Source organism: Zosterops lateralis, assembly GCF_965231275.1.
Source record: "Zosterops lateralis genome assembly, chromosome: 1".
In the NCBI taxonomy this organism is placed as follows: Eukaryota; Metazoa; Chordata; class Aves; order Passeriformes; family Zosteropidae; genus Zosterops; species Zosterops lateralis.
In genome coordinates this window covers 129464304-129483147 of record NC_139762.1, presented here as the reverse complement: position 1 = coordinate 129483147, position 18844 = coordinate 129464304, and the positions used below count along the sequence as shown (strand labels likewise).

At 41.6% G+C, this 18844-nt stretch overlaps 1 protein-coding gene across 1 annotated transcript in view; it reads left to right on the top strand.

The window, feature by feature from the left end:
• The window catches only part of LAPTM4B (lysosomal protein transmembrane 4 beta), a 60180-nt gene that overhangs the window by 30656 nt on the left and 10680 nt on the right, over positions 1–18844 (top strand). Inside the window, exons 5-6 of the mRNA XM_083878898.1 lie at positions 3318–3416; positions 9579–9674. Coding sequence (XP_083735024.1) covers positions 3318–3416; positions 9579–9674 — 195 coding nt within the window. The remainder of the gene's footprint in view (positions 1–3317; positions 3417–9578; positions 9675–18844) is intronic.

Here is an 18844-nt window from a genome sequence, read left to right as displayed (position 1 = left end):
TGACACTTTAATTATGACTTTAGCATGCCAGTGCAACACCAGTACAACTACCTTTTGTTTGTACAGAAAATTTCATCATGTTCTGCTCCAAAACCTGTGTTTCCAGTGATAGGTTTGATTTTTCCCACCCAGATGTATTTCAGTCAAACCTTCATCAAACCTTGCACAACGTTTGACACTGATCTTTTTCCAGAAGTTGCAGCACTGATGCACTCCTGGTGCCTGGAACCTTCCCAGCAGCAGGATTTCAGCTACTGGTCTTCCCACAGGAGAGCAAACTTCCCAAGACAGGAGCAGAATTTCTTGTCCCACTTCATATATTCACATCAGTATTTAAGTTCATCATTGCAGTCATTGAAGGCCAGTGGTTTGATTCATCTGAAGCGCTGTTGGTACCTGGTTTCCTGTGGGAATTAATGAGATTTTGGGAACAGTTGCAGCCATGGGATGAGACCCCAAGGGCTGCCTAATGGCCCCAGTTGGATGATGGTCCCTTGGTACTGGGTGAGACTGGAGCCAGTTGAGATGCTTCCTACCATCTTTCCTGCTTCTTTGCCAAAGGTGCAAAGGTTTTATAAACTGGTTTTCCTACAGGACTGAAGGGGTTTGTAGTTGTGACTTAAGGTAAGACTGCTCATAGATTGGCCCAGCACAGTTAGCAAAAAAAGACGAAGGGGTTTCTTCCATGCTGACCTAACGCTCCTGGGCTATCCATCAGAGAGCTGAAAGCTTTGTCTCACACAGAGGAAGCCTGGAAACTCCGAAAGGGGCTGACTTCAGTTTTCACACCCTGCACCGAGATCTCCCAGGCACCTGTGCATGGAGGTGACCATGGCATGGGGGCAGCACCCACCGCTCGCTGGGGCTGCTTACACCTCTCATCTCTTCAGGACAGAGACTCAGAAAGCTGAGCCTGGAGGGGACAAACCACAGTATTTGTTCCTCATGTGCTCTCCTGGCTTTGCTGAAATACTTATTGAAACACTGGTGCTGATATGAGGGAAGGCCAGGCACTGCTGAACAGCACATCCTGCACCAGACTTCACCAGGTGAAGCAGATGTTCCTGCTTTTCAGATGCTCCTGCTCCAGCAGATGTTCCTGCTTTTCGAGGAAGTGGGAACTTGGTCATTTGCCTCCTCTTGCCCCTATGCAAATCCCTTTTGAGCTGATGTCTTGAAACAGCCCATTAGATTATGGCAAAAAAACCCAAACAACCAGCATGTATCGGCGATTGAAGGAGAGACGGGGAGACTGACCATGATCAGAATCCGATTTTACTCAGGTTTTCTAAGAACTTATATACCATTTCAGTAAGGTTAATAATTTCTACTACAATAATTAGGTTAAAAGATCATACAAACAACTCCATACATTTTTCAACATCTTCATCGTAGGGGGTTGATTGATTCTTCTTCTGTTAGCAGGTTTCTAATCCCATCTTCTCATAAACTCAAAGTTCTGTTTGTCCTCACCAGGGCATCCTAGTCCCTAGACTAGATATGCTAATTAAGTCTGTCTCACTCTTGTGAATCCCCGCAAGCATGCAGTTGTCCAGTCTTTAACCAGTAACTGGTTCCCAAAAACCAAGTTCTTCTTAGGAGAACCAAAGTCTTAATAGGAATTTTTTACTACATTCACAAACTATTTTGACTATTTTTTTAATGGTAGATTAGTACTGAAAAATCATTTGGGTACAGATTTACTGTAACTGTCCTTGACTGACTGGACTTTCTAATTTCCTAACTTATGATGTCCTTCTTGCAAGAAAGAGGGCAGGTTGGGGCATTAATATTTAAAATTTATGCATATAAAGTTTTTGTTTAATTTTGCAATGCATCGTTTCTTGGCATATCCTCTTGTTTTCTTGGTCTTTGGGTGACTGCATCCACTATATTTAGAATAACCTTCTTTAGGAAAAAAAAAAGGCAGTAACTTACTGAATTATAGCAAGCTAGCTCCCTACAAAAGCTGTACCTCGACAAAGAAGATAACATGATAACAACTTCAGCCATGGAATTCAGTACAGGAACAGAAACATTGCTGTTAAGAAGCGGAAAATGTGCTTATGTAACATTTATCTGCAAAGGGTTACAGCTGCTGTTGATGTTAACCACTCTGAACAGTTCATGGAAGCACTAAATAAAGAGCTATTCTCAGTAGCAGCTGTCCAAAAAAAAGATAATTTCCTGATGCACTGGGCTGAGTGCTGGAATAAGGGTTATTAAGGGGTTACTCTGGATTTACACTATCATTGCCAAGAATACAGTTATAGCTCGGTCTAGTTAATTGTCCTGACAAGGATGCAGAGCTGGCCTGGTTAAGTAATTAGAACTGTAAGGGAAAAGGGAGTTGTGTGGAAGGAACTATTGCATTCAGATATAATGAGCTACTGTCGCAGTAGAGCTATCTTTTGTGGAGAGCAGCTCTGTCTATGAACAATGGTTTATTCTAACTGAAACAGGAACTTGTGTCTTACAGTATTTCAGAACTATTTGGAACATTCATTTTAAAGGGCGTGGACTTTTTAAGCAATAAAAAATACAGTAAAACATTTTTAGGGGATGTTTTTCAGTCACTGATCCTGAAGTGTTTCGCAGCTGTAAATCACTAGAGCCTGTGCTAAGCAGGAAGATTCATTTTGTCACCTCTGTTTCATGTTTGTGGTAATGGAAGGACTCAGGGCACGTTTCCACATTTCAACCTGAAATCATGAGGTGGCTCCCCTGTAGGACCCATGACTCTGTGGGACCCACACTTAGCAGCACTAACAAATGTTCCTAGAAAAGTAGCCCAAATTTAGCCAAAATAAGATGGAGTAGAATAGGCTCAATGTATTTTGAAATGTCATAAAATATTAGGTGAACGGATTATGCTTGTCCAGTTTTTCCTGCTTTGGCTTTCTGGAAAGAGCTGCCACTGTTCTTTGGCAACCAGGGCCTGTGTAATGATTACTCAGTAAGTACGAGATTTACTTGCCATTTCCCGCGGTGGAAGATTTCCTGCTGCAAAGCTCTCTCAGACTTCTGCTAGTTTGTGTCAGATACAAACTCAGTGTGCAGCGAGGAAGAGAGAGCCCACACCACATCCAAAGCAAAAAGCAAATCCCTCAGCCCTCTAGGGAACCCATGGCAGCTGACTGTTCACATTGCCTGTTGTAGCCACACTTACTGAAACTGGTTGTTGGTGGGGAGAGCTCCCAATTTAGTAGATCACAAAAAGCTTTGTAAGCTTTTAATTATAGAATGCACTAGTTGAATGGCTCTTAAATGACTTATGAGATTGACTCACAGTGTTTTGCTTATTTTTGCTTGTGCAGCCCAACAATTTTCCCTACAAGGAAGAGATTATGTCTGTGAACCCTACGTGTCTGGTTGTGATTATCCTCCTTTTCATAAGTATCATTTTGGCTTTTAAGGTAAGTGCACTGTTGTGTATAAAGTCCACTTCTGGTCATGGGTGGAATGTCCCTTGCTGGGAGGTCTGTCTTTAGCAGAATTCTGGGTAGCCACACCCCCAGCAGCCTGATACCTATACAAAACAGAATTATAGGAAAAAATTGTGACAAATCTCACAAAACCAAGAACATATAGTCCACAATGGGGAAGTTTGATGCCTGTAGGAGGCTTGTGAGTTATGAATCCTTTGAAGCAGTGGATCATCTAGTGGAGAAGGGAGAGCCTGTTGATACAGACTTCTTGTTTTTTCAGAACGTATTTGCCAGTGTGTCTCATGAAAAACTTTAAAAACCACCCTAAGATGTGTAGGGAGAAAAGGTAATCTCACTGACTGTAGCTAGGGAATAAGGATAAATTATCTGTCTTTCCAACACTGCAACCCATGCAGTTCAGTGCATTCATAAGAGATCTTATGAAGGGGAAGGAAATCCAACATTATGTTTTTTCAATGGCATTCAGAATAGGGATAGTAATTAGCCAAGAAATCTTTGCAGGAGAATCTCAGGGGATGGACTGACTCAACAAGAAAATGGTAGAGAAACCCAGTGGTGAAAAATTGTGAGTGGTGGGCACTGAGGAAGCATGCTCGTGTTTCACAAACACTGCAGTGGACTCTGAAGTAAGCGTGGCCACCTCTAAAAGGGACCTTGTAGCTGTTACAGATAGACCTGTGAAAATACTAGCTCATTTCTGGTCAAAAAAGTAAATCAAATGCTAAGAATATTAAGAAAGGAATAGAAAAACCAAAATATAAATTGTATAATTTCTTAGCCAGTTTTAATGCCTGCCATCTCTGGGAGCATGACTTCCCTTCTGGTGCCCTGTCTCAGAAAGAATTTTGTAGAGCAGGTAAATAAATCCAAGCAATCTCTCCTGAGCAGAGCACTATAAAGAACTGTCAGACCAAGCAACAGAAGGACACAGGGAATGAGAATTTATTTGCTGTTAAGCAAACCTAGTGGGTGAGAGGGCTGGAAGTGGCAGGTACCAGGCAAAGGGGAGAGGTGGCATCACCAAGAGCAGCCAGAAAGGGCTCATGTGAAACCACCACCTCCAGGCTGACTGTCCAGTGTGGCAGCCCCCACCTGCTGTGGGTCAGAAGTTCAAAACGAGCTCGGAATAAGATCAAATAAATTAGTGTAGGGAAAACAACCACCTGTGGTTCCAACTAGTACTCTTGTAAAATATGTCCAATTGTCCAATTGTAAATTTTACTCTTGTAAAATACGCTGGTGTGTTTGCCCTTTTCTTGCACCCTTCTGCAAGTTTCTCACAGCACAGTGCTGTTGTTTTTGTATTTACTATGTGGGAGTTTATTTCAAATTAGTCTTGCTCTCTCTGCAAAGCAATTTTGCATTAGATTAGAGAAGTCCCAAAGAGTCACAGTGACACCAAAGATGTTGTTTCCAAACAACACATTTGACAGCATATACATTTGACAACATACCTCTGTGGCAAAATAGGTAGATTAGGTTGTTGAAGCTACTTCAAAATTGGTGAAAGAAACCAAACAGATAGGGTGTATTGAAGTGATGTTTGGAAGCTGTGCTCACTTTCTGTGATTTAGCAATAGAGTTTAGCCTTCTGGCCATGTATGTTCACAGCTGTACAGCTGATTTTATTTGCACTTCTAGGAAATACGTGTGAATTTAATAAATCCTTAGATTTATCAGATTCCACAAGGAATGTGTTATAAAAAATTTCTACGATGCAACCAATAGCTCATTTTTGCCCCACGTGGGTCTGGTGTTCCATTGACTTAAATACGTCAAGAAAGCTTCAAGCTTATTAAAAAAAAAAAAAAAAAGGCAACTAAAATTGGAATGGCAAAGATGCTTACTACAGAGACAAGAAACCTAAGAAATTAATAGTGCCAAAGATTCATTTTGTGTTTAAGTGGTAAAATATGTTTTTTCCAAGAGTATATGTGGCTCATATAATGCTCATTCTAGCAACATATTATCATACAAATGAGTCACAAAAACCATGACTCACTCAGAAACACATGGTAAATTCTAGTTAGCATTTTCATTTGAATTTCTTATGTTTCCAGAAGAGCTGCTGTGCAGATTTACAGAATCTGCTCCATCAAATGAAAGCTGAATACACACAGATGCATCACATTTTATCTCTGATAGACTTAACAGATGGTACTACATTTATATATTGAAACTGGAAAGGTACTGTGTATAAAAAAATATGCCTCCTCTCCCTCTGGAGTTCAACTAGAAATAGGGAGAGGAACTAAAACATTGTAACCTAGGAAAAGCTGCGTTCAACTGGTGGGAAATACAAAACAGAATCACCTAATTCCTCAGAAATATTTGGTATTATGACACTTGCTTTGAGTGAAGCTACATGAATAGGAGAATACTACTGAGCAGAAAGCAAGATTATGAAGTATTAGATGCTAGGTTTGTGTTTTGCAGTCGTGGGTTTGTGAAAAAGGAAGGGAAACAAGAGGGTGGTAAGAAAGCAAGCCAACTAACTACACACATGCACTTGTCTTTTTAGTCCTTATCATTTACTTGCATCTGAAGCACCTAATGGGATTTTTAGGCGGCTTCACACAGAACACTTTTCAGAATAGACCCAAATACATTATTCCATTGACTGTGTTTGTCTAGAAATTGAACTGGAGTTGCATACCATGAAACAGATGTTTCCTATCTGGCTGAGGAATGTATTTATAGACATGTACACAGGACTTTAAATTGCATATAGCCAACACAGTGACTTTTGAATCATGTCCTCTGCAGCTGGTTTGGAGAAGAGGGCCTTGGTTTCATCCAGCCAACTCCAGCTTTTAAAACAGAACAATTGAGGCTTCAACCTCCCCATCACGGAGAAGCTCCTTAGGCCCAAAGGAGCTCAGATGAGCACAAACACAACCAGATTAACCCTTTTCCCCGAGCTGCCCCAAGCACTCTGCAGCTTGAGAGTATGGCCTTTCTCTTTCTGAAGAGTCGGTAGGAAGAGGTAGCTGCCAGCGGGGCAGCCAAAAGGTGTTCCAGTTCAGTGAGACAGGCTGGTCTTCAGCAAACTGAATGTTAGCACTGTTCTCCATAATATGCCTATAAGCTGCATCTACAAGGTATTGAGCCTGGAGATGAGACCACTGTGCATGTCCTGGTGTCCTCAGCAGATGGGAAAGGATAAGAATGAAGTTCTGTGCTCACCCTGAGAGATTTGGTGTCTCAGCCCAAAGGCATTCTTCCTGGCAGGGGGAGCCCTGACCCTCAGCACATCACCTGGCATCTGCTACCTTCCTGCAGGGCTGATGGAGCAGCAGTTGGGATCATCAACACAGCCCCAACAGCCATGTCTGATCCCAACTCCCAGGAATGGCCAATACATAGCCACGAGGTTGCCACCTATTCCACAAAAGCCTAGAACTAGTCCCAGCACTGATGGTGACAGGATACTTATGGGAGAAGCATGTCTAAAACAGGGGTCAATTGCTTTAAATTGCATACCTCAGTGTGTGTGACTGTGAGCCAACAGCTGATGTCCTGGCCCCTGTAAGGTGCCATATAAAGTGTTGCAGACCAATGGTTTGGTTTAATATTATTAATTCCTTCCAATTATAGAATTTCTCTCAGTTCTAAGCAGTAGTTCTCATACAGCCTTTTTATATTCACAAGATACACATTCTAGTGTGCTGAGAAGATGGATTTAATTGCAGATTTTATCAGCACAGCAACCCATTGTTTCTCTTTCTGTAACACCAGCATGGGAAATACACGTGGTCAACTGGTCTGCCATTAGCATCCCTTTGAAATCTTCATATAAGTTTCAGTTTGTGTAGAAATCTTTATCTCATTTGCACCAGTTACTGAAGCCCATCCCAGCTCTATAAACAGAAAATTGAAAGCAGCTGGGGAGTCAAATGGAATTCAGTGCAGGCAGCTACTAACCTGAGGGGGCTCTGCTGGGTCTGCAATGTTCACCCTGCACTTGCTGCTAGTGAAGGGTTACCCAGAGGGCTGCTGTGACCCAGATCAGCACAGACTTTCTCTTGCTGTGGTACAAGAAGCAGCACAATACAACAACCTCCAATTTCCACAAAGAACGTTGGTCAGTCTTCTGGTCAGGCATCTGATGAGCACAGGTCTGCAGTTCATTACTGTTGTTATGCAACTTAACAAGTACATCTGCAACTGCAACAGCAAGAGGCAGGGTAACACAGTTTTGTGGGTTTCTGATCCTTAAGGTCTCAAGTAATTTCCCACCATCCAAAGGGGAAGACTGAAAGCTGGTTAAAAGTAGGCACAGTGCCAGTTTCTATATTCAGCCTTCTTACACACCTGTCCTTTCTTGTGGTGGTTGCTTTGGGCTGCCTCCCCCAAAAGGTAACTGTCACCAGTTTGTGCTGTGGAAGGCAGGAGATCCACTAAGGGTGTATGTAGGCTGAGGGGGTTCAGGCCTTTTATCTAGGGCCAATTTTAAATGTGAGTATTAGTCTCCTGAGATAAAAATCAATATGTTTATATACTGTGCGTCCAGCCACACATTTTAAAGCAGTATTTGAAACCTCAGCCAAGTCTGTCAGGAAAGAAAATTGGTAACTGAATCAGTAGCCCCATTTAAGTTTTTTAAAAAGAGAGGCCATGTCCCCTCAGAAGTGTACTACATTCAATCTCTCTTCTGCATTGGCTCTTATGCCTCTCCCAGGCTATAGTATCTGAGCACTGAAAGCTACTGAACTACTTATTGCCACTTAAAATTAACAATGACTTTTTACTTAATTCTGGAAAAGATGCAATGATTCTCCATGTATGTGCCTTTACTTGTTTCAGTAGCCTGGGGGAGGTTTACACAGCCCACAGCTTGGTCTGTAAAGCTTGTCTAATCTTCCCTGGGGACTTAGCTCACTCCAGAAGACTTTTTCTCTCTCTATTTGATGGCCAGAAGTATCGTCAAAGTCTGCAACAGCTGCAAGTCAATGCAGGGTCTGTAAGGTACTGTGAAAAAAGAGGAGGCAAAATTACGAGATTTTAGCCAGCTCAGCCCTGGTGGAAAAAAACTTCCCGATCTGCAAGCAAGCCATCAGGGAGTCACGTGGCAGCCTGAAAAACACAGCTCATGTGTATCAGCTCTGGAGACAGAGGAAGCACAGGACAGCTCAAAGGGATAAGAGGGTTTTGGAAGGCCATCAGTTCAAGTGAGTCACGAAAGTATGACTCACTCAGTGAGACACACATGCAAATTCAGTGTTGGCAGTTTAATCTGCATGTGTTAGGTCTGTGGAGGAATTGCTGTGCAGACCTGCTAAGTAAAAATATAAGTTGGGCACTATCAAAACTCCAAGTTCTCATTACCATCATGTGTGATTACATGGGTGTCTTGGTTTGAAAGAAAACAAAAGGAAAAACCCTACCCTCCAAGCAGAAAGCTCCAGAGAGAACTGCTGTAGTCCTGCCAGCTGTGTTACCGACATCCTGTGGATCTGGCTCCAGCTCCTCCACATCTTCCTGCCTCTTATCTTCCTTCCAGTCACTTTGCTCATCTCTGCTGCCCAAACTGGAATCTCTCCTACTCGTGAAATTGGTGGTGGCTGGCATTTTTTCCCAACCAGTTAAAGAAGTGGAGACAACTAGTTGTTTGACAGGAGGCAGCACTATCCAAGCTCCAAAAGCAGTGAAGTTTTATGATCTTGCAGTAGGTTTATTGTTGCTATTACAGTGGTTTTTGTTTTATACTGGGAAAAAAAATCCCAGTATTTTAAACAATGTTTAAAATGTCAGAAATAACTTCAGATGTCAATAAAAGCTTTTACTTTGGCAATTTTCTCTAGTCAGGCAAGAATACCATGACCCCAGACCATTCCAGTCACTTAGAATATGTTGTTTTAATAAGCCCCCTTTATATATTGAAAGCCACAGTAAGGTCTCCCCAGAACCTTCTCAATTCTAAAGAACCCCAATTCTATCAGTATGAGGAATGACATTGGATTACTTACAGAGCCCCCAGACATTCTCACAGTCACTACAACCAGGAAAGTGACTGTCCCTTGCTACTATCATGCTGACGTTCATATTTATAAAGAATGGATATGCTCTATCAGAAAAACATCCATGGTTTATTTTCTGCACAGAATAATAGATGCCTTTTCTCTGCAGGGTTACTTGATAAGCTGTGTGTGGAACTGTTACCGGTACATCAATGGCAGAAACAACTCGGATGTGTTGGTGTACATCACCACCAATGACACTGCGGTAAGGATGTTAGAGGGCAAACATTTGTGTAATATTATCCATTTAAAGGCTTTATTTTATATTTCTAAGCCTTTAGTTAACTGCCTTAATTCATTTGACAGTCGTCATCTGTTGGTGATGTTTGGACTTGAAATTCAAGGGACTGGTGTGCAATGGGTGCAATTCACATCTATTGCTAGAATGCTGGTTTTATTTTATGCATAGTATATGTTATAAAGAATCTGTGTTAATCATAAACTACAGTTTATCTTGTGGCCCCAGGATTGACCCCCCCAGTTCTGAGCTCTCCAGTTGTGTGATCTGGACAGAGAAGGGACTGATTAGAACTGAAGGATGCCATGGTCTACACCTGCTGTGAAATTTTGATCTGTCTGTAGAAACTGTGATTTACGACACTTGACATCTGGTGTAGTGCTTTATAAACTCACAGAGAGGAGCTAAAAGGCAACAAAAGTTCAGTGATTTGTTTCCCAGTGCATGATGGGGTTTGTATGGTAAGGAGACCAAATGAAACAAAGATCGATGTGAAAGTAATTAATAAACAGATTTTAACCTCAAAGAATGGAAGGCATAGGTTCACTTTATAGTAGTTTAGTGTTTACATGCATGTGTGCAGGACATGACTGCTAAGCAATGTCTTGCTTTTTGCAGAAGGCAGTGAAGGAATACAGGAAGAAAGGAAAACTACCTCTGGAAAAGAGGTAGTTCTGTTAGCCGTGGTATTGCCATGGAGCTGCTCCTTTCCACCCAAGCTACACCCTGAGGGCTCTGTGCCAGATCAGCCCCTCAGGGGGTCACCCACGGGCTTACGTAACAAGGGTCATTACACCATTTACATACAGAATGACAATAGTGTGAACTTGGTCCTTTGGATCATCTGGGTAAAATCCCAGGATTGCCTTTCCTAATTGTGGGTGGTCTCCTTGCACTGAGGTATTAGACTGTCAGCTATAGTCCTTTGGAATGAGTGATTCCTGTGCAGCCTCAAGGGCTTAGAAAACCATCATTAATTTTACATGGAAGATGTAACTCTTGCATAGTTAATTGTCTTCTATACCTGAGGCTTTCAGAAAAATGTAAGAAGTTTTACAGACCATAATCACAGCTGGCAACCAGGACATTTAAGTATGAAAACATGGATTTATTGAGAGCTAAGAAGTATTACTACTTTCTTTACTGGAATCTATTTTGAATAAAACCAGGAATTTTATATGAAATAATTTCAATAGCTCTTCTGTTCAGCCTGTAAGTGCTGTAACTTGGCTTCAAATACTGTTAACTCTACAACCCCCAGAGCCAGCAGGCTCAGCAGTGGGAGTGTCAGCTGGATTATCTGCAAAACTAAACTTACTTTTTAAAAGTTACGCTAAAACCCCCTGCTTCACTGCTGCCTTCATAAAACAGACTGGCTACCAAAGCTCTTCTCAGTACTTTTGTATTTGTTAATTACCTAATGTTTCTGTGAGAAAAGGAAGCCTTTTTATCCCATTTGCAGATGACATTGTTGGACTAAGCTTTGAATTTAACTTTGCTTATCTTGCTCTTACAAGACATCTAAAGCAAAAGCAAGTTGTGAGAAAGGTTATGCATTCCTAGCTAGGGATCTGACTATTGAACTCTTCTTCCTTCCCCAGTATTTACACTTCTTTAATTTTAATAAGGTGAGAATCCGTTCCTGTCAGATATGATGCATCTTTCTGAGGAAGTTCACTAAGATGACATTAAACGAGAAAGAGCCGTTTAGGAATTTATCAGCTAACCTCCCCCCGCCAAAAAAAAAATCACTCAAAAATTCCTGTTTGTGAGTACAGAAAGCTCAGGAGCAATGCTGCTGGGGAAGATTTTCTCAGGCCCAGACAGAAAGGCAAGAGGAGAGTCACTGACAGCTTGGGCTTTGAATTATTTATTTGCGGTAGAGGCAAGCTTCATTCAAACCCATTTCTGACTTCTTCTTTCTAGTCAGGGTGAGCATCTTCACCCTTAGGTGACGCAGGCAATATCCATCTCCATGGGCACCCACCAGCACAGTGCACTCAGTGTTGTGATGGAGGAGCTGATGTGCTCCTGAGCAGCCTCGTCATTTTTTCTGCTCTTTGCTGAGCTTCAGAAGGATTGACAGGATGTGGGGTTAAATCCCCATCATTCTCCACTGTGAGTCAGAAGATCTTCCTCCCTTCACTCCCTGAATTCACAGACTTAAGAAGATTATCTTTTTTGTATGTCTACATTGTGAAACATACACAAACCCTCCTCTCCCCATGGCTGTAAAAAAATGTAGGCACAACAGTCTTGGTTTAAAATGGTTTCAAAATGATACATGAAAGAATAGGGCTTTGAAAGTTAGATACTGAGGACCTCTGAGAATTCAGAACTCTTGAGGAAACTTCACAAAATTTTGAAATGCTGTGGTAGGTCACTATAGTCTGTTGAATTGTATAATATTCTCCCAACATTCAAGTGTACTGTTGCATTAAAATGATGATTTTTCATTTTTGTGAATGCTGGGAAACTTTTCCAGCAGAGTTTCTTCATACCAATACGCCTTTAAATCATGAGCTACAAATTTCTTTAAAATATGAGTCAATCTCTGCCCTCTTCTTTAAAATAAATGTGTCATTTTTAGAATCAAACCTGCTACCTGAATTCCAACAGAGCTGCAGGGTATGTTCTCATCTTCAGAGATGTTTTTTGATATGTACTTGTCATCAGCATTATCTAAAAGAATGTGTACAAATGGAAGAAAAAAATCTAAGCTTATGTATGAGACGTAATTGCTACAGTTTAGAGTAAAATTTTAAGTATTATGGAATCATAGAATCACAGAATGGTTTCAAGATCATTTAGTTCCAACCCCCCTGCTGTTGACAGGGTCACCTTCCACTAGACCAGCCTGCTCAAAGCCTCATCCAACCTGGCCTGGAACACTTCTGGGAACGGGCCATCCACAGCTTCTCTGGGCAACCTGTTCCAGTGTTTGACCACCCTCACAGTAAAGAATTTCTTCCTAATGACTAATTTGCACTTACTCTTAGTTTAAAGCCATTCCTCCTTGTGCTATCACTACATGCTCTCGTGAAAGGTCCCACTCCAGATTTCTTTTAAACCCCCTTTAGATACTGGAAGGTGCTATAAGGTTTCCCTGGAGCCTCCTTTTCTCCATTTTTGTGTCCCTCCTCTGGACTGGCTCCAACAGGTCCATGTCCTACTTATGATGAGGCCCCCAGAGCTGGATGCTTTCTCATTGATAGGAGGATTTTGTCTTAAAATCCATCCTGTAGTCTGAATAGCTTCATGCTACCCATTTGCTTTGTTGTTTTCAGCACAGAAATTTCCAGTTAGTTCCCCTGGTCAAACTGGTTCTTATAAATAATGCTCATAGATCTGATCTATAACTAACCTTTTATCAGCTGCCAGATAATCTGATTTTTGTCACTCAGTGTAAGTGGTTTAAGCCATCCTTTTTGCAAGTGTGCCATCTGGAACAAACATGCCTCCTCCCACTGCAGGCTGTGAGTAAGATATTCCTGGTGCCCATTAGGTGAGAGATTCTCCTTCTGTGACCTTTGATCAAAATTTGGCATGCCATGAATATGCCTGGCTTGGCTCCATCAACAGACTGTGTTATGACATGGGGGACCAGCTGATGCTGGGCAGGGGAATGGCCTGGACCCCAGGCAGGGGGAAGATGTTACACTCTTATGCTCCTGAGGAGCTGAGAATCCAGCTGTAGTCACAGCAGTGTCTCTTGGGAATATGGATCTCCCTCCTCCTAAGTGTTTTTCCAATACTTCTCTCCCTCAGTTTCTGGAGGTGTCTGTTGGAGGTTTTGGCATGGCAGTAAGGTGGCTCCTCTGCAGTTATCTCATCCCACTTTCCCAATCCATAGTAACCTGAAGATTGTTTTTAACACTTTCCCAATTTGGGATTGCTTTTTCCTGCCGGCTTCTCAAATGCACTGTGGATGAAGGTTAATTTTCCACACAAATTTAAACTGTCACAGTAGCACCATGGAATTCATCTAATTTGGAAAAAGTGCCAGTGTACAGGTGCAAAAGATAACCCAAAGTCAGGCATTTGTTCTCTGGAACAGTAGCAGCTCTATTGTGCTTTGGACAGCCAGGGGATTTCAGTCTATTTATTTTTAACTCTCATTGAAGCCAATCAATGGAAGTTTCGTCTCCGGTCATACTGCCAGTGGGGATAAAATGTAAAGCCGTAAATCTCTTTTCAAAGTGGGATTTAGATCTTTATGTGCTTTATAAAATTGCTTCAATAGATTTTATCTTACATACACTTATCCACAATGGTTAATAACTTACTTTTTTTAAAAATGCAGATATATTCCCTCTCTGGACATGACCTCAGCTAAGTAGCCTGTAATTAATTAGTCAACACTTTTGTTTGCTTTCCCTGTCTCAAAGCAATAGGAGACCTATTTGAGAAGTGCAGAGTTATGCTGGATGATTTCTCTGAGCAGAGGAAGAATATTCTCTGGTCAAGTTGGAAGAGCCATTCTTTGTATTATTGTGTTATTGATTTGGTGATTAATTTGGCTGTGGACAGAGGGAAGGAGCCTTAGATTCATGCCAGTTAAAGAGATGAGTGTGAGTTGGATCCCAGTGAGAGATAAACCATGGCAAGAGCTCTTATTTCTGGTAGGTTCTTTGGAACCTGTGGTTTCCAACTGCTGAGCCAGATTTGAGATGGTATGTGTCAGAGTAGAAGACGGCTCGGAGAAAAATTCTGCTTTAAAGATGCTTTCCATAAAAATCCTACAGACTTGTCAGTGCTCAGCAGGTAACTGGTCTTGTGTGGCAGTTTGTGTGCATAACTGTTACTGAGCCACTAGATCACAAACATCTTTTTGCAGTGCATAGTAACCAGAGGAATATTTTAAAATGAGCTGACACCAGAAATGAATATCCCTGGTGTGACTCACTCTCTGAGTCCTTTCAGGGCCTCCAGTGGAGCCCAGGCAGAGGACCCCTGACCTTCCTTATTGGAAACTGTCTGATAAAACTTGCAAGAGGAAAAGCAGGTAAAGCAGAGAAGAGGAAGAAGAATCAGGGACAAGAAATAAAGGATATAAGTAGAATTACCCAGTGCAATAAGTAAAGAGGATGGTTCTTTAGTAATCAAATGCAATAGTCTACAAGAGACCTAGAAATGTGGTTTAAATGCTGGAGCTGTTTTTCTTCATAATTGCACTTTGTAAAAATAACAATACAAGCAATTTCTTTAATGAGGGAATTTTCAAAGGGCTTAAGATCCACATGGATGCCACCTTTCACATCTTGGCAGTATGCATGTGCCACATGTGCAGTTCTTCCTCTTCTGTTTGATTCTGAATTGCAGAAAAGTATCATGGTGGTCTGCATCTGCCAACAAACAGCTATTCAGCTGCTCCAGCGTTTCATATTCTAGTTGCAGTGAAGTTCAATGCCTTGTCAGCTGGCTTTTAATCTTAGTGCAGAGATTGTTCCTTCTTATTTCTTTTTTTTTGTTTTTAACTTTCCGTCTTATCATCTATACTGAGCTCATGCTTTTGCTTTTTCCCTGTTTATGGAAGATTTTTTAAAATTAAAATCCAGCATTCCCTGTGGTCTGCATTACTTCATGTTGCCTATTTGCTCTGTTGCCTAGTGCTATAGGCTAATTACACTTCTTGTTGTGGGTCTCACCTGTGCTGCTGTTCAGAAGCCAGCAGTACAGTTTGGAATTGATTGTTAACAGCATCAATTTAGGGCAAAGACCCTCTTAAGTTTAAAAATAAGATTTCCAAAGTGTTTTTATTTGTCATGACAGTCATAAATTTACCTGTGAGCTAAATTACAAGATCAAAATATGCATGTTTTCTGTTCTCTTAAGTAGATTGTAAATCTGTATTTATTTGCAGTTGACATTGGAATTTGGAACTAATACATGACAATTTGTGAGAGATTTACAGTAAAATGGACAAATCTGTTCTCAGTGTTTATAATTAAATTAAAAAGAATACATGAAATGGGGATGTGTAATTTAAATCTTCCACATCTTTTTAGGTTCACTAATTGGGTATGTTGCAATGTAGGAAAAAAAGTGTTTATAAATTTGCAGTGTTTCTTTAGTGCTTTTTATCCTAATGGGATTGATTCACTACCATCTGACAGCTGCTGCTTCTTGGGCTTCAAAACACAAGTCAAAGTCTTCAGTATAATTCCAAGGATACATATCAGTGCAGAAAAAGTCAATGACAGCTTAAATCCCTGTTGCCAGGGATGTATGGGTGTTAAGCTGAGCTGTGTGTGAATTTTCCAGGTCAGGCTCAAGTCATAGTTACACTGTGCAAAAAGGGATGGGGGAGGTGAGAATTCACTCAGGCAGGTGTTGCTCAAACAGGGAGTTGCAGCAGGGTGTGAGAGGCAGAGTCCCAGCAGTTATGAGCCATGCTGGGGCTTTATAACCATGGAGTTGGCCTGTGCAGGAGCCCTGCCCTGCTGCAGAGCTGCTCCCCCAGGGGTGGTCCTGCTGCAGCTCCAGCACTACCTCATCTGTCACCTCATCACAATTTCCTGCACAGCACAGCAGGCTTTGCCAAGCAGAGGAGGAACTCCTCACACACCCCAGTCCCTCCCTCCCCAACAAAGCTTTCCCAGCCCCACAAACCAGGCAGATGCTGAAGAGCCACCAGCTGGGTGGTAGGGGAGCAGTGACAGCTACTGGCTCAGCACGTGGCTGTGTTTACTCAGAGATGGCCTGGAGGTCACACTCAGCTCCCTGCAGGGAGGAGCACCCAGCTGCCCATGTTTGGCAGTGGTCAAGAGGCCTGTCTCTGTCTCTCTGTGGTTGTTAATGGTTTCAGTTAACTTATGGACCTTAAGGTCTCATTTCCTTTCACTTTAGTGGCTCCTTTAGAGCAATTGTGCTCTTCCCAAGCATCCCTTGGGACTCTTTATGGACACGGAACTGTCCACTGCAGTCAGTTCCAAACTGCACAGCTCTTGTGGGTTTGGTCCTCTGCCTTATGAGCAGTGAGGAAAGCAAGGTCTGCTTTAAATTAACTCTGGGACAGACACTCAGCTTCAGAAAGAGCAAGGTTGAGTGGGTATTCATCTACCAAATTTAGAAGATCTGCAAAAGTTTTTGGGAGTTTCTGGCTGGCAGGTGCTTTACAGTTGTAATTTACTAACAGTAATAGATTTTTTTATATAGATAGAAGCCTTTCCAGCAGCATCTGTAATGTAAGCATGGCTGTGATAACCACACTCATGGGAGATAATCAGTCCTGTTAAACAATTTGTGTGTCCCACGTGAGCTATACCCAGCTTTCTGTCTTGTTAACACTTCAGTGGAATACATGATGTAATTGTAAAAGATAAGGTTAGAAAGAGATGTAGTTTAGTAATTAAAAAGTCTACTGAAAGAGTAGTGCTCTCTCACAGTTTTTTGCACTTGACATCAACTATTTGTTACACAGAGTAAAAGTATGCTTCAGTGTCTTCAGTGCTGGTGACTTGTAGATTAATATACCCTGAGAAAGCAAGCATATGCTCATCCAGAAAATGCTAATTTGGGAAAAAAAAATAAGGAAAAACTGAAAAAAACCCCACCATTCTGCCTGTGCAGAGTCATGATGCACAGCTAGAGATGCAGCAGTATGAGGCTGACCAAAATGTAGGAAAGGCATCTGGGACCTGAAGAGGGCTGTTGCTCCATGCCTCTGAATGGAGAGAGTAATTACACCATTATTCTGGATGACTTTTATGAGGCTGCACATGATGAAACAAGACAATAGCCTCCTTAATTCAATTTTCTTCCCATGCAAGGGTAATCACAGTCTGTCCCTAAATATTGTTGTATCCTAGAAATATATACATTTATTCATCTATCTGGAGTGCTGAAAACATTGTGCTGTTTCATTACAGAATTTCATAAACTCATGCAGTCTCCTAAATAGTGTCTTGGAGAGCTGGTGGCTTGGAATAAACAAGCAGTTTTGCCAAAGAAAAACAAGCCATACCAGCTCTAACTTTGCACAGATGATTTTGGAACACTGAACCCTACTTTTTTTGCTGAATGGGGTTATAAATTATCTCCGAGCTATTCTGCTTCCAGTTACTCCATCTGTAACCGTTCTGGTGTGGTTTCTAAAGGAAATACATAAATATAAACATAAAAATACTTCCTGTCCATGTTGAGATGAAGATTTCTTGGGATTTATTTGAAAGACAACATAAAATGAAATCCTTAAATAGTAATTAACTAGCACACTTTGGACAGATTTTTCAAGCAAAAGCATCCAAATGAAACTGTAACAGCATCTGCGTATGAAGCAAAGTCAAACATTTCTTATTTAATATTAAACAAGAATTGAGTCAGATATGAAGCTTTGGTTTTGGCCCCTTACCTAGGGCTCTTTCCATCTGGGAACAGGGAGGAAGAAAAAGAAGGGAACATTTTTTTTAGACATTGCTCTGTTACCTCCTCAGAAACATTTGCTTCGACTGGACTCATTGACCAAAGCATCCATTTAGATTGTAAACAAGCACCTTTGAAGCAGATATTTATAATCATTTACTTGTAAGAATTGGTTCTAAAGGGTAGTTGATCTCATCTAGAATATCATCTGACGCAGGTCAGGTGGGTGGAAGTGCCTCCCACTTTCCTGAGCATGAATGTAGGTCAGCTGCCTCCCCAGCACCTTTCACACACCTGGTCTTAGAGCTCTCTCTTCAGCCTGGACCCAAAACTGTCAAGTGGGTTTCTTAGTATGAAGGAACTAAGTGAGGACTGCACTGCAGGGGAGCGAGGATCCTTAGTGAGATGAAAGAGGACAGAATAAGAGAGAACCTGATAGAAGTCCTTAAAGTCATGAGTGGCAGAAGAAGTGCTCACTGACTTAGAAAAGAGCTAAGGGGCACTCTGTGAAATAGCTACTGGCAGGTTTCATAGCAAACCAAAGGTATTTCTTCATGGAATGCCTAGATGAGCTGTGGGACTGCTTGCCAGGGGACATTGCAGTGCTAGACATCAGCATGGATTGAAATACAGGCTAGAAAAATCAATAAAAGAAAAACTGCTTTAGTGACCAGTAGCCCAGCAAAGTGGGCAAAGACAATCAAATTTCTGATAATTTAGAGAATATTCTGGGCAACTTGGGACTATATATGCTTGCACTGCTCTTTCTATAT